General features: G+C 36.1%; 1 protein-coding gene across 1 annotated transcript in view; it reads left to right on the top strand.

Annotated features, from left to right (window-relative positions):
- Positions 1-8,439: 8,439 nt before the first annotated feature.
- The window catches only part of LOC140238099 (V-type proton ATPase 116 kDa subunit a 1-like), a 71,326-nt gene continuing 63,136 nt past the window's right edge, over positions 8,440-16,629 (top strand). Inside the window, exons 1-2 of the mRNA XM_072318028.1 lie at positions 8,440-8,613; positions 9,315-9,393. Coding sequence (XP_072174129.1) covers positions 8,497-8,613; positions 9,315-9,393 — 196 coding nt within the window. The 5' untranslated portion in view covers positions 8,440-8,496. The remainder of the gene's footprint in view (positions 8,614-9,314; positions 9,394-16,629) is intronic.

Genomic DNA, 16,629 nt, shown 5'->3' with positions numbered 1-16,629 from the left:
ATGCTATCAAACTCTAGTCTAGACTGGTATTGCACTGGTACCGGTATTGGAACTGTCCTAAACTGTGCTGAATTATGACTCATGTGAGGCCTTTTAACATGCAGCCGGCAGGCGCAGGCAGACTCAACTGAATCTTGATTCCGTTCCGTCTCTTTCTTTTGTCCCCTGTGTAGCACTAGCAAAGTAGTAAATAAGAATGTGATGAGATCTCCTAATGGAACTAGCTGGCAATCGACCTGGTCTGTTTTTGCTGGGTGGATGTGGTCACCCACGCCCGAGGGCTAGCTAGGCTGTCGTCCCTGTTTTCAAGGATACAACGTAGGATTTTTGGTAACACGCTTCACATTTCGTCGAGTCAGGTGACTGCTCCTGTAGTCATGTGGTATTCGGTGTTATGACAAGCCAAATGCTATGAAAGTTGCATAATCTACTACAGCCAGTGAACCGTTAAAAAAATCTAGCTTTATAACATGGTACATGCTAAATATCATGAAAATTATCAACAAACATTTTTAAATCTTGAGAAATTCCATCTAGTAGATCTAGATATGTCCAAAGTGTTGCCAGCTCCATCTAGATCATCCATGTGTACAAGTCGGCTGGAGAGTTCTGAGCTTTCCATAATACAGCTAAATCAACTTCACGTATGTCACAAATATTTGTATACGCCCTTATTTTCGCGTACAGATATTTTCGCAAATGAGAGGTTATAGACATTTTCGCGAGATGTTGTTTTCGCGAATCGTCGCCTACGCTTACGTTAATCTCTATTGAAAAAGCGCATGGAGACAATTTCGCGTGTTGTTAAATTTGCGATCCAACTGCAATTCGCAAAAATCAAACCCTCACGAAAATAACAGCTTACACGGTAGTGTGTATCGCTCCACTGTCATGTGACGACGGACAAGCAAGGCAAATGTAAGAGGTTGCATGCAGTAGACATCTAGCTAACACCTACGGTACAGCGAGATGAGCTTGAGTGTGTGGTGTGGAAGACTTGAATCCATGGTCTTAGAGGAGCCAGCACACTTGCACTGACACTGACTGCTGCATGAATGATGTCTGGTATGCCGATCACTTTTCTCACTTGAATACGGAAGAGACGACAACTAAAAGGTGAATTAAAGATTTACATTGTAAGAAGGTAGGATTCCATTGTGAGAAAGTAGTAAACTTAAAATACCCAGTCACAGTGTAGGCCTAAATGTAAAAGTTTACTACTCTAACGGTTAGATCTACAAAGTGATAAATTATTTGACTAGGCACTAGATCTAGTCTAGTAACCAATAAATTAACTCGTATGAGTATTAATTAAGTGCTTGTTGTAATTGTAATGTTGGTTAAATTTACTAGTTTCTAGTAACGGTTAAAGAAACAAGAAATTCTATTGAAAGTAAATTTACCTAATGTTAGAAATAGGTCACTTCAATAAAATCAAAACTATCCAGTCGCAGTAGAACTCTCTAGTAAATTTATCCTCGCCTCGGAAACAAGGAGTGAATCAGCGACTTCTGCAGTGCTACAATGTGTAGGGCCTACCGTGTGTACAGCTACAACTGTCTGTGACAACTTAATGAGATATCTTTCCAAATCTTGTCAAATGGTTCTCAGTCAGGGCCAGGCTGCTGCCGAAGTAAATTCATATGTCTTCATAGGGCCTACTGCAAACAAGAGTGGTTGTTAATATTTGTCGTGTTGGATCTTCAAATGGATAGACAATATCTCCATTTGTGATTAGGGCCTAAAGAAAATGTGAAAATTGTAATTGTAATTTTTTTTTTTCATGTCTACCATTTAAACAGTTAGACTAACGTGTTAGAGTCTGTCTGACTGTGACAAGTAGCTAAATTTGCCTTCAGGTTATGAATTTAGATCTAATTTAGGTCTAAGTATCAATAGGCTCTAGGCTCCTACCACTTTTTACTTTTCGGCACAATTCTTGTTTGCAAAAAGTTCCATGGTTTGATGGTGTCAAACTCACATTTATCATCTATGTCGCTGAGGCTGAGGGTGGTTCATTGATAGAATTCCAATCAAACTGATCTGGTGTCACATGTCGTAATTTGTCTATGTATTACTTGAATACAACTGTACATCTTGACTTCTTCCTCTGGATTCATTTCATGCATCACACTTTCATACATTATCTTTCTCTAATCTTGAGGGATGGGTGCAGCATTTTTTTAACTTAAAATTTGTAATTTCTTAGGTGTTTCTGTTATAGGAAGTTCTAATTGTAAAATAGACGTCAGCCGAAAGTTTTCTTTTTTCCTTTTTTTTTTAATGTTGAACCTGCATATTAAAATGGATGCATAATTGAAGTATCGGTATGTTCTAACTAGTGGGTCAATCCATGTCAAATCATCCAGTGCTTGTCACCCGACCCTCTCCGATTTTCTTAAAAATCGCACCAAATGTTCCCCAAAGTGTCTGACGGAAAAACTCTAAATATTTTGCCCCAAGGTCAATTGGTTGCTAAGATACAGCCTCACATAGCAACCGGTGCGCATTCCAAAATATTAGTTAAAAGAAAATTAGTCATTTTTGATTGACTGTTTTAGCATGGATATTAAAGCAAAAATGTTCATTATCTGGAAATTGAGAGAAATTTATAGTCTTTGCAAGAAAAACTTACTGTGACGCGAAATTGATTTTTCGTTAATGTGCACGAGGTCACCGAAAATGGTGTTAAATGTTAATTTCGAAAATTTTAATGCATATTTAGAGGCTAATATCTTCCACATTTCATCACCTTAGGTTCTAAAATATTATGCTGTTGAAGGCTTTGACTTTTTGAAAAAAATCAGCGCATTCATGCGCACCGTTTTTATGGAGAGCGCCCTCAAAGTTGACAAAAATGAAAAATGTGCCAAATTCAAGGTCACGGATCACCCTTCGTCCCACCTAGGAATGGCATCAAATTTTGTGTATTGATAGACATTTACCTATATTATCTTGGGTTACCAAAGAAATTTTGCTACCGAAATGTTCAATGGCAAATTTACCCCACCGAAAATGGTCGTAAACGGCCAAATTTCCATATATCACATATTTCGTTTAGAGGACATTTCAAATGTCCACACTTTCAAGATGAAAAGCACTAGCCCTGTGATATTTGCAGTAGGCATAGTCTGTTATACATATTTCAGTAATATATACCACAAAACACTTTTATTACTTAATAATGACCTTGAAATTTAATCCAAAATTTGATAAAAACAATAAATTGCTCCATTTTCCTCATTGCACTGCATATAAATACGTGTTTTGAAAGATATTTCACAGAGCAATATTTCAAGAATTATGACAGCTGAAAGCCTACCTTATTAAGGTTCTAAAGTATTTGTGCTCTTCTTTCAGATTTAGTGTCAATTTGATCATGAATGTTTTACCCTTGACCTTGAAGCCCTTCTAAAAATAGCTGTAAATTTGTTAACTACAAATTACACACACGACGGGTATATTATGGCATGATATACTTGTGATTCTTTCACAAACACAAAAGCTTTTTGTGGTGTAAAATGTATATACTGGAATTAATCTAGATACATGCTTGCAAGATATGTTACAATCAATTACTTTGTTCTGACAATGACCCTCAATTTATGACCTTCAAAATCATGAGAAATGCCTATTCCTCTCCATAAAGACCTGTATTATGTACTATATGAACGTTGCGCCCAACATATAAGATTCTTATTCTAGCCTGTGAAACGCACATTAAAAGGACTGAGAGTCTTCTTTTTCGGGGGATTTGTTATGTACCTTATGGAAACTTCCAAATATCATTTCAATTCTTATGTATTTTCTTGTTTTTGGAATTTCTTATGCATTTCTTTGTTTTTCATTTTCTAAAGCATAACTGTGTTTTCTTTTATTGGAAATTGTCACGGGCCTCTTTTCTACCATAACCAGAATAAAATCAATCAATCAAAGTGATAGATAGTAAAAATGGTCAAGTTTTTATGAGTTTCCAAACAAAGCACTGTTTTCCATAGGAAATGCACACAAAATCACAAAATATTACTGTCCCCTTTTTTGATTGAAATTGAGGGTCATTGTCAGAACAAAGTAATTGATTGTAACATATCTTGCAAGCATGTATCTAGATTAATTCCAGTTATATACATTTACACCATAAAAAGCTTTTGTGTTTGTGAAAGAATCACAAGTATATCATGCCATAATACACCTGTCGTGTGTGTGATTTGTAGTTAACAAATTTACAGCTATTTTTAGAAGGCTTCAAGGTCAAGGGTAAAACATTCATGATCAAATTGACACTAAATCTGAAAGAAGAGCACAAATACTTTAGAACCTTAATAAGGTAGGCTTTCAGCTTTCATAATTCTTGAAATATTGCTCTGTGAAATATCTTTCAAAACACATATTTATATGCAGTGCAATGAGGAAAATGGAGCAATTTATTGTTTTTATCAAATTTTGGATTAAATTTCAAGGTCATTAAGTAATAAAAGTGTTTTGTGGTATATATTACTAAAATATGTATAACAGACTATGCCTACGGCAAATATCACAGGGCTAGTGCTTTTCATCTTGAAAGTGTGGACATTTGAAATGTCCTCTAAGGGTCAATCCATGTCAAATCATCCAGTGCTTGTCACCCGACCCCATCCGATTTTCTTTAAAATCGCACCAAATGTTCCCCAAAGTGTCTGACGGAAAATCCCCAAATATTTTGCCCCAAGGTCAATTGGTTGCTAAGATACAGCCTCACATAGCAACCGGTGTGCATTCCAAAATATTAGTTAAAAGAAAATTAGGCATTTTTGATTGACTGTTTTAGCATGGATATTAATGCAAAAATGTTCATTATCTGGAAATTGAGAGAACTTTATAGTCTTTGCAAGAAAAACTTACTGTGACGCGAAATTGACTTTTCGTTAACGTGCACGAGGTCACCGAAAATGGTGTTAAATGTTAATTTTGAAAATTTTAATGCATATTTGGAGGCTAATATCTTCAACATTTCATCACCTTAGGTTCTAAAATATTATGCTGTTGAAGGCTTTGACTTGCTCAGTAATTTTGAAAAAAATCAGCGCATTCATGCGCACCGTTTTTACGGAGAGCGCCCTCAAAGTTGACAAAAATGAAAAATGTGCCAAATTCAAGGTCACGGATCACCCTTCATCCCACCTAGGAATGGCATCAATTTTTGTGTATTGATAGACATTTACCTATATTATCTTGGGTTACCAAAGAAATTTTGCTACCGAAATGTTCAATGGCAAATTTACCCCACCGAAAATGGTCATAAACGGCCAAATTTCCATGTAATATCACATATTGGGTTTAGAGGACATTTCAAATGTCCACACTTTCAAGATGAAAAGCACTAGCCCTGTGATATTTGCAGTAGGCATAGTCTGTTATACATATTTCAGTAATATATACCACAAAACACTTTTATTACTTAATAATGACCTTGAAATTTAATCCAAGATTTGATAAAAACAATAAATTGCTCCATTTTCCTCATTGCACTGCATATAAATACGTGTTTTGAAAGACATTTCACTGAGCAATATTTCAAGAATTATGAAAGCTGAAAGCCTACCTTATTAAGGTTCTAAAGTATTTGTGCTCTTCTTTCAGATTTAGTGTCAATTTGATCATGAATGTTTTACCCTTGACCTTGAAGCCCTTCTAAAAATAGCTGTAAATTTGTTAACTACAAATTACACACACGACAGGTGTATTTTGGCATGATATACTTGTGATTCTTTCACAAACACAAAAGCTTTTTATGGTGTAAATGTATATACTGGAATTAATCTACACTCATGCTTGCAAGATATGTTACAATTAATAACTTTGTTCTGACAATGACCCTCAATTTCAATTAAAAAAGGGGACAGTAATATTTTGTGATTTTGTGTGCATTTCCTATGGAAAACAGTGCTTTGTTTGGAAACTCATAAAAACTTGACCATTTTTACTATCTATCACTTTGATTGATTAATTTTATTCTGGTTATGGTAGAAAAGTGGCCCGTGACAATTTCCAATAAAAGAAAACACAGTTATGCTTTAGAAAATGAAAAACAAAGAAATACATAAGAAATTCCAAAAACAAGAAAATACATAAGAATTGAAATGATTTTGGAAGTTTTCATAAGGTACAGAACAAATCCCCTGAAAAAGAAGACTCTCAGTCCTTTTAATGTGCGTTTCACAGGCTAGAATAAGAATCTGATATTATGTTGGGCGCAACCTCCATATTATCAACTATTATTCAGTACATAATACAGGTCTTTATGGAGAGGAATAGGCATTTCTCATGATTTTGAAGGTCATAAATTGAGGGTCATTGTCAGAACAAAGCAGTTAATTGTAACATATCTTGCAAGCATGAGTGTAGATTAATTCCAGTATATACATTTACAACATAAAAAGCTTTTGTGTTTGTGAAAGAAACACAAGTATATCATGCCATAATACACCTGTCGTGTGTGTAATTTGTAGTTAACAAATTTACAGCTATTTTTAGAAGGGCTTCAAGGTCAAGGGTAAAACATTCATGATCAAATTGACACTAAATCTGAAAGAAGAGCACAAATACTTTAGAACCTTAATAAGGTAGGCTTTCAGCTTTCATAATTCTTGAAATATTGCTCTGTGAAATGTCTTTCAAAACACGTATTTATATGCAGTGCAATGAGGAAAATGGAGCAATTTATTGTTTTTATCAAATTTTGGATTAAATTTCAAGGTCATTATTAAGTAATAAAAGTGTTTTGTGGTATATATTACTGAAATATATATAACAGACTATGCCTACTGCAAATATCACAGGGCTAGTGCTTTTCATCTTGAAAGTGTGGACATTTGAAATGTCCTCTAAACCCAATATGTGATATTACATGGAAATTTGGCCGTTTATGACCATTTTCGGTGGGGTAAATTTGCCATTGAACATTTCGGTAGCAAAATTTCTTTGGTAACCCAAGATAATATAGGTAAATGTCTATCAATACACAAAAATTGATGCCATTCCTAGGTGGGACGAAGGGTGATCCGTGACCTTGAATTTGGCACATTTTTCATTTTTGTCAACTTTGAGGGCGCTCTCCGTAAAAACGGTGCGCATGAATGCGCTGATTTTTTTCAAAATTACTGAGCAAGTCAAAGCCTTCAACAGCATAACATTTTAGAACCTAAGGTGATGAAATGTTGAAGATATTAGCCTCCAAATATGCATTAAAATTTTCAAAATTAACATTTAACACCATTTTCGGTGACCTCGTGCACGTTAACGAAAAGTCAATTTCGCGTCACAGTAAGTTTTTCTTGCAAAGACTATAAAGTTCTCTCAATTTCCAGATAATGAACATTTTTGCATTAATATCCATGCTAAAACAGTCAATCAAAAATGCCTAATTTTCTTTTAACTAATATTTTGGAATGCGCACCGGTTGCTATGTGAGGCTGTATCTTAGCAACCAATTGACCTTGGGGCAAAATATTTGGGGATTTTCCGTCAGACACTTTGGGGAACATTTGGTGCGATTTTAAAGAAAATCGGAGGGGGTCGGGTGACAACTTTTCTGAAAATTGGATGATTTGACGTGGATTGACCCCTAAACGAAATATGTGATATTACATGGAAATTTGGCCGTTTACGACCATTTTCGGTGGGGTAAATTTGCCATTGAACATTTCGGTAGCAAAAATTCTTTGGTAACCCAAGATAATATAGGTAAATGTCTATCAATACACAAAAATTGATGCCATTCCTAGGTGGGACGAAGGGTGATCTGTGACCTTGAATTTGGCACATCTTTCATTTTTGTCAACTTTGAGGGCGCTCTCCGTAAAAACGGTGCGCATGAATGCGCTGATTTTTTTTTCAAAATTACTGAGCAAGTCGAAGCCTTCAACAGCATAATATTCTAGAACCTAAGGTGATGAAATGTGGAAGATATTAGCCTCTAAATATGCATTAAAATTTTCGAAATTAACATTTAACACCATTTTCGGTGACCTCGTGCACGTTAACGAAAAATCAATTTCGCGTCACAGTAAGTTTTTCTTGCAAAGACTATAAAGTTCTCTCAATTTCCAGATAATGAACATTTTTGCATTAATATCCATGCTAAAACAGTCAATCAAAAATGACTATTTTTCTTTTAACTAATATTTTGGAATGCGCACCGGTTGCTATGTGAGGCTGTATCTTAGCAACCAATTGACCTTGGGGCAAAATATTTAGAGTTTTTCCGTCAGACACTTTGGGGAACATTTTGGTGCGATTTTAAAGAAAATCGGAGGGGGTCGGGTGACAACTTTTCTGAAAATTGGATGATTTGACGTGGATTGACCCTAGTATTTGTTTACGTCACCATTGATCTTGAGGCATGTGAACAGTCAAGTCAAAGATCTCTGTTTTTCATTTCCTTTTCATTTTGCCAGCTCATTGATCAGTTCTGGATTACAGTGTCTTGGAAAGGAGAAGGTGTGAATCCCAGCCAAGATGGGGTCTCTGTTTCGTGGAGAGAAGATGTGTTTGGCTCAACTCTTTGTGCAGTCTGAGGCAGCATACATGTGTGCATCGGAACTTGGTGAACTGGGCCTGGTTCAGTTCAGAGATGTAAGAGTTAAATCCCATCACAGACAGTGCAGTATGATTTACTTTGGTTGTTAAAAATATTGTGCTCATATTACAACTGGATGTTTTTACCATGGAGTTTTTTTTTGTTTTGTTTTGTTTTGTTTTGTTTTGTTTTGTTTTGTTTTTTTTTACTCAATGTTAAGTTCATTGCTGTGGAATATTAGTGAGAGAAATTTGCATTATATATCATAATACAATTTTTTTTTTTTTTGGGGGGGGGGTCATTTTAGAAGCTTGAGATGCCTTCTGATTAAAGTTTGCAGAATCGGAAAGGTTTGCAAATCATTGCAGAGTTTTTCATTTAACTGCAGTGGATGAAGATAATGTGTGCCGTTCATAGTATAACTGGATTGGGAAGTGACAGAATGATCAGCAAGTTCATCATGGTCACAGTAATGGAAGAAAAAGAAGAACCTATTCTATTTCCCTAACCTACTCTCACTGTAAGATAAGGGGATTGGATGGTCCATGATATCTGTAAGAATTTCTCCTTTATGGCAGTAATTGTATTGTGCCATCAACCATTCAGTGTGTGTGTGTACAACAATGTCACAAGTCCTCTTACAGAAAATTAGCCCATCATGTAGTCTGATAAAAAAGAATTATATGATCATCAAAGCAGCCTACTTTAATACTTTTGAATTAGTTTGATTTGTATTTCACGCCTTGTGTTTTTGCAGCTCAATCCCAATGTCAGTGCTTTTCATCGCAAATTTGTGAGTGAAGTGCGGCGCTGTGATGAAATGGAAAGAAAAATTCGTAAGTACAAATGTAAACTCTCACATATTTTAAAAATGTTATGAATTAATACTTGCCTACTGATAGATTGATAAAGGGCAAGTCCCAAGATAAGGTCCCCTCAGAAGGCAAAATTTCATCTTTGCTCAATATTGACATGTTTGGTATCATTTGTGACCCGCTACAACAAAAGGATCCAAAAGTCGGGGGAGGACAGTTTTCTGAAAATGGCATGACATAATTCCCCTACTCTTCTGCTTTAATTTCAAACATAACACCACTCTTAGAAGTACTCGGTTGCGAAGATATAGATGATTTTATTAGCGCATGTTAGGTGGTCAAGGAAATCAGAGTTTCGAGAAAAACGCCTTCAAAGTTTTCCTTCCGACGCTATCATGATCAAGGGGAGGTGAGACAGTTTTCACCGCTTGACAATAGAAGGTATGCTCCTGAGCGACCTCAGCGATGTTCATTCAAGCTTAGCGCCAGCGTGTCTACGCACGACCAATCAGTAATCAGGATGGCACGCACTGACCAATAAGATCACTCTCTCGTTGCTAGGGGCGGAGTCTAGCTGCGGCGCTAAATCCAAATCTTCGGACACGTTTCTGTTACGTTGAAAGTCGGAAAATCAAGGCCCAGAAAAATGCTGATTTCTTGCCTTTCCTTTGATCATTTAGCTTCGAAATTTCGGCAGATGATGGACAAAATATTACACTACAAAATTATGCCAAAAACAGAAATCCAATTGTTTTGACCAATTTTGATGATGTAATTTCAAACTCGTTTTTCTCGGCTCATCTGTCAGCGACTTTAGGATCCTTTTGTTGTAGCAGGTCACATTTTGAAGCTTATTAGTTGAAGTTTTGATTTCCATGGAAGGAAAAAATGATATTATGGAAATTTATGCAAATTTCAAGGGCTTCATTTGCATAACTTTTGGTGAAATACAGCGTTATGTATGGGACATTTATAAAAATTCATACTTATTCAAAGGAAAGCAAATGATATTTGATTAATATGTGGACATAAGAAGTTCATCAAATACTTTCACTTGGTATGAAAATTTAGGGATTATGCAAATGATTATTCAAATTAGCTCATGTCCTATCATGAGATGTCCCATACATAGCAAAATGAGGTCATTTTTTTTAGGTTTTTTCTGAAATTTCTAAGGTTATTTGAGTGCCCTTCTGGAAAGTTCTGATTTATCTTTTAAAGAAGTTAAATACCATAGAAAGAAGAAAAAATAGTAAAAGAAATATTTTTATGAGGAAAAATAATAGTGTTACGTATGGGACAAATGCATTATCGTATGAGACATCCTTAAAGGACAAGTTCACCTTCATTAACATAAGGATTAAGAGAATGCAGCAATATTAGTAGAACACATCAGTGAAAGTTTGAGGAAAATTGGACAATCGATGCAAAAGTTATGAATTTTTAGAACTTTTGTGTTGGAACCGCTGGATGAGGAAACTACTAAAGGCTCGTGATGTCATATGAGTACAACAGTATAAAGAAAATGTAAAGAAAATTCAACATATTTTCACTTTTTTTCGCATAATAAAAGAGCATTTGACTTGCCTCTTCCTAAAGGCAATGGGAATGATATTACCCATAACATATGTCAGTAACGAGTCAAGGGAATGTGTACTTTTTTCAAAAGATGAAATTTTGTGAAATTCTCTTTATATTTTCCTTATATTGTTGTACGCATGTGACATCATACACTGCAGTAGTCTTCTCATCCAGCGGTGACTGCACAAAAACTTCAAAAATTCATAACTTTTGAACGGATTGTCCGATTTTCCTCAAACTTTCAATGATGTGTTCTACTAATATTGCTACATTCTCTCAATCCTTATGTTGATGAAGGTGAACTTGTCCTTTAAATACATATTGCATGTGAATGCATGTAGCTACATAAAGCTGGGAAGGTCTCTCAGTACATAAATGGTCAATCATCCTGCCGAAAGCATCCCAACTTTGAAGCTACTTTTTGAGTTAAATAGACACTTAAAACAATACATGTACTTGACTAAGTAATTTTCAGAAAGGGGAGGGGGAGATGGCAAAATACACAATAAAAAGCAGCATTAAAGGGATGGTATAGTTTTCGTAGAAATGGGGATTCAGTTTTCAACAGTTTACGAGATGATTAGAAACCACATATATGAATTTTTAAAGAGCATACAATTCTAGGAGGAATTCAAACTTTATTTGATGAAGATTCAATGTGAAATGGCTGAGATATCAAAAAAAAAAAACAACAACAAACCAAACGAATAAACAAACAAAACAAAACAAAGTAAAATGAAGAGGTCCTAATAAAAAATGGGACCCACCTTTTATTAGGACACCATGTTTCTGGATGCAATGTATCTCAGCCATTTCAAAATTGATTTTTGTCATGTTAACTTTGAATTCCTCTTAGAATTGTATGCTCTTTGATATTTCATAAAAGAAGTGTTAATTATCTTGTAAAATTTGAAATCAGAATTCCCATCTGAATCTGGACTATTACAGTCCCTTAAAGTGGAGACCTCTGATTTAAAGGGTACTGAAACCGAATAGTACTTCAAATTAGTGTTTCTTGCATCAAGTGATACACAAATTGTCCTTATTCAGTTTTAAGTAGTTAGTTCAGGCTAGAAGGCACCCAACCTTGTTTTTGGATATATACAATGTTTTTTGATGGTTTCTTGTCAATTTGAGGGTGCTGATTCTAAATCCGATTGATGCCACTCGCGTAACCTTGAGCATTTTCGGTAAAATGCAAAAATCCAAAATGGCCGCCAGATATGCTAATTCGGCCGTGATAAACATAATAATGCGCATTATATGACAAATTATTCCACCAATCTTTGTACATTTCTGTTCCTAGAGTTACTCCATCTGCATTTGCAAGAGAATTTTCATTTCATATAGGTTCATTTAGTATTTAAAGCTTATTTTCATTCAAAATGGCCGCCATTCCTATGCTTATGTACTATATGAATGGCAAAACATAATGCATGGGAATATAGAACAAATTTACTGTATTTCCAGTCCCGTACCTACGCTGTGATAAAGTGTTGCATGTGTAATACAAATATGTTGGGTGTCACTTACAATATAGAGGGCCTACATGTATATTTCAGCATTTAATATTCATAAACCTTACTATGTTTAACACAATTTCTTATCTATTTCATTTTGTCTCAACAACGAATATAAGTTCACTAAACGTCTCGGAAGAAATCAATATAATATCATATTCTACACGTAGGTTGAATATAAAAATGTAATACTAACACAATATATTAAGAAGCCTAGATGCACTGTATTTATCAAATAATGTTGAAAATGGAGGGGAATCTAGAAAACAAAGCTTCTAATATACATTCCCCTATAACCATATTAACAAAGTACAGAAAATCCTATACAAAAGTGCAGAGATACATGGTTGCAGACAAAAACATACCGGACGTTAATGACACAACTAAAAACCCTTAATACATTATAGATTTTTTTTTTCTAGCAAGGAGTTGGGGGCGGGGGGAGGGAGGCGAGTTTGAAATGGATCATAACCTCCATCACTTTGATATGGTATAATTTAGAAGTACCGCCTTGATATATAGAGTAAACTTGATTTTCTTCTTGACTTAAAATAACGACAAAAACTGGTGTGAAGGCATAAATGAAACTGTCTACACGCAATACCGTACAAACTATTCATTAAACATCAACAAAGGAGCAGTGAGATACCTCTTTCAGTTCTCTCACAGTTCCCAGGTGTTGATAATAATTATACACTTTGACATTATGATCTCATTCAGTCTTGTCTTAAAACTAAAACTGTAATTTGTATTGCCTTTAAAGAACCCTTTAATTGGATGTTTGGCAACAGGTGACATCAGCCCCAAATTTGCAGAATTCTCAGGCTAAAGATGCATAAGTCTTGCAATTGCTTTAATTGAAACCACATCTGGTGATGTTCAGCACTTCCTCAGGGGTCAGAGGGCGATTATTTGCCATAGAAACAGAATGAAGACATGAAGACTTGCTTGATCACCACCCGTTGAAGCCCTATGGCTTTGTTGCCAGGCCAGAGACAGTGTTGTAGGTAACTTAGGTGGTGTCAGAGATGACATCAGACCAGCATCTTCACCAACCGGTTTTGGGGTCAAAGCTTTCAAGTTACGGGAGGGAAATCTAGGCTTGTGGGATTTCAGACGCATTGATGGCAGGTTGTTCAAGGGGGTATTTCATGAAGCGTTTTGTCAGATCTTCTCTTTTTGACTAACTGTTATAAGCTACTAAAATCCTTACATCTGATTGGCTGAGAGCAAATTTGTCAGACAAATTTTTCAGACGAAACGCTTCATGAAATGCCCCCATGCTATCATGTTTGGAAGGTCAGGGTATGCGTTGACAGCACGTTGACTGGTGACACTTGCCATCCTTTCCATCCAGCGTGAGGGAGAGTGATCGAGTGCCAGTGAAGGAAGGTAGACTTCCATAGCCTATGCTTGGAAGGCTTGCCATAGAGGGCTACCTTGAACACAGCATTGGCAAGATGGTTACTAAGATGGAAGGCATGGGTCGGATGATAATCTTATAAAGGTTGGCGCAAAGTCTCCAGAAAGTGAAGAACTCCTCTATTGTCTTGAGATGGGTCAGTACTCGGCTCATGTCATCCAAGGACTGTCTATGAGACGTAAAAGCAAGATCATCTGCAAACTTCCTACGTGAAGGGAATGTTATGTCACCATGTATATGGTAAAAAGAGCTCTAGTGGAGTTAGTTTACAGCCACCATTAAGGAGGCCATCATTCAGAGTCCGAACACGGCTGGTCTGGTTACCTAGAGCAATCCTGAATCTGCAAGTGCTCAAAGACTCCAACCCCAAGTACCTTCTGATCTGGAGATTCTCCCGCCTGAAACCCCTAGCAAACGGGAGACTCCAACTTGATATGCGCGAAGCGCATAAATTATCAAGAGCGCGAAGTTCCCTGCGGCCGGGGTCCAGGGCCCGCTTGAGCTCTGGAAGCTCTTATAGGGTTCTTAATGTTCTTTTGTGCTATCTAAGGCTTGTTTTTGAACATACGGACACACAAAGTAAGAAATCATTTCAAGTGGGAGACACAGAGCCAGGGCAAGAGAAAGTAAATCTCAAGCGGGAGAACGGGATATTTTGCAAAACGGGCTTTCGGCGGGAGATCTCCCGTCGAAAGCTGGAGAGTTGGAGTCTCTGAGTGCTGAAGATTAAGGACAAGCAGTGTGAAGTTGTTATAACACTGCTTTCAGAATGAGGCAGCACTGTACAGATCTCAGAGTCTCTCTTGACATCATATACGCAAACACATTCACTCAGAAAAAAAAAATGGTAGAATTCATCTTCCATATATAGTTCATCTAGGTTAACATGAAAAACTTTTGGGCCTTGTTTTCATTTCAGAGATTTGACAACAGGAAGTGAGGTGGTCCCTTTTTTCCACTTTTCCCTTCCTCATGTTCTTTCTCGGGTGAGGGGACTGAAAAGTTTGTATAATATCGCTTTAGATAATGTAGAACAGGAAAGGTAATTGGAAATTTCATTTGTGTCATCATCTAGGATTCAGCCTTTTATCAAATTGTTCATGTCTAATCATTCCTGATAAACGATGTTGATGTTGGCGTCAATTTAAGCTTTGGTGGGTTTTACCAAATTTCTTGGGAAAATTCAGATTGAGGAAGCAAATTTGGATGTTTGCATCAAAGAATAAAACAGCTTTTGTTAGTGACAATCCTCTGATTTATAATCAGCACACAAATTGAGAAGCAGTGTACCTGGGTGACAGAAAAAAAAAAGAAAATTTGTTTTTTCCATGAACACTTTGCCGTTCATATTGTGCAGGGGTATATGAGTGGCATTCATTTTGAAGTTTTGTATGAAGAATATAATAAGTCTAAAAACAATACATTTTCTGTTTATTTGCTTGTTTGTTTGCTTGTTTTGCTAGTGGCACTCATTAGATTTGCATGGCACATGCAAAATTTGATAAAAGCGTAGGTATGTGACTGACAATTCGTCTTCTATTTCTATGCATATTTTTTGCCATTCATATAGTACATGAGTATAGGAGTGGCGGCCATTTTGAATTGAAAATAAGCTTAAAATACTAAATGTACCTCTTCAAATGAAAAGTTTCTTGCATGTGCAAGTAGAATTACTCAAGGAACAAAAATTAAAAAAAAAACTTTGATGGAATAATTGGTCATAAACTTGACATAACTGGGATTATCATGGCCAAATTAGCATATCTGGCGGCCATTTTGGATTTTTGCATTTTGCCGAAAATGCTCAAGGTTACGCGAGTGGCATCAATCGGATTTGGAATCAGCACCCTCGAATTGACAAGAAACCATCAAAAAACATTGTATATATCAAAAAACAAGGTTAGGTGCACTTTCTATGGAGCCTAGCCTGGACTAAGTATCTACGATAAAAATCATGGGTATACATAGTGAGGTGTGACTCAAATCAAGGACCTGATTACATAATATCTACTCTATTTATTTACTGGGGTTCCATGCAGCAGGTATTGCATATTCATTAAAATTAATATTTCTTGTGTCAAGTTGTTTTTTATTGAAACTGAATGGCAAACTGCCCTTCATCAATGGAAGTAAACACTTTAATACTATTCACTGTTTTAGTAGTAATATCCTGATAAAAATACAGGGCATGCATACTTAGGTTGGTCATAAAAATATGAAATATGATTAAATATGATTATGATGGTAAATATTTGAGGACTATTGTTCCCTTGACAATCTTGATCAGTATTTCAGTAATTTCAACTGATTTTACTTTGAACAATATGTCTGTCTTTTAATTAGAACCTTTAATTAGAGCTTTTTGCCTCATGACGTGAAACTTACCTCTGATAATCTTGAGTGTTGTGACTTTCATCACACTGAAAACAAGTTGTAGAATGAAATACTTTCTGACAGAGAGTTTTGAGGTTGAAAAAAATGTTCAAAAATTTTTTTTTCTGGTCCCATACGCAACGGCACATATTTCTATGCCTCCGCAACGATGTGTCGCCAGAGGCATTATGTTTTTGGGTTGTCCATCCTTCCGTCCTTCCGTCCGTCCGTCCCTCTTTCCGTCCGTCCCTCCGTCCGTAAAAAATTTTGTGGGCAGGGTAACTAAAAAAAACGTTTGATGAGGTTTTTTTTAGTGAAACTTGGCATGTGTATGTATGAGTAGGCAAAGTTGTGCCTATT

Source organism: Diadema setosum, chromosome 14, assembly GCF_964275005.1.
Source record: "Diadema setosum chromosome 14, eeDiaSeto1, whole genome shotgun sequence".
Classification (NCBI taxonomy): Eukaryota; Metazoa; Echinodermata; class Echinoidea; order Diadematoida; family Diadematidae; genus Diadema; species Diadema setosum.
This window is presented reverse-complemented; position numbering and strand designations above follow the sequence as displayed.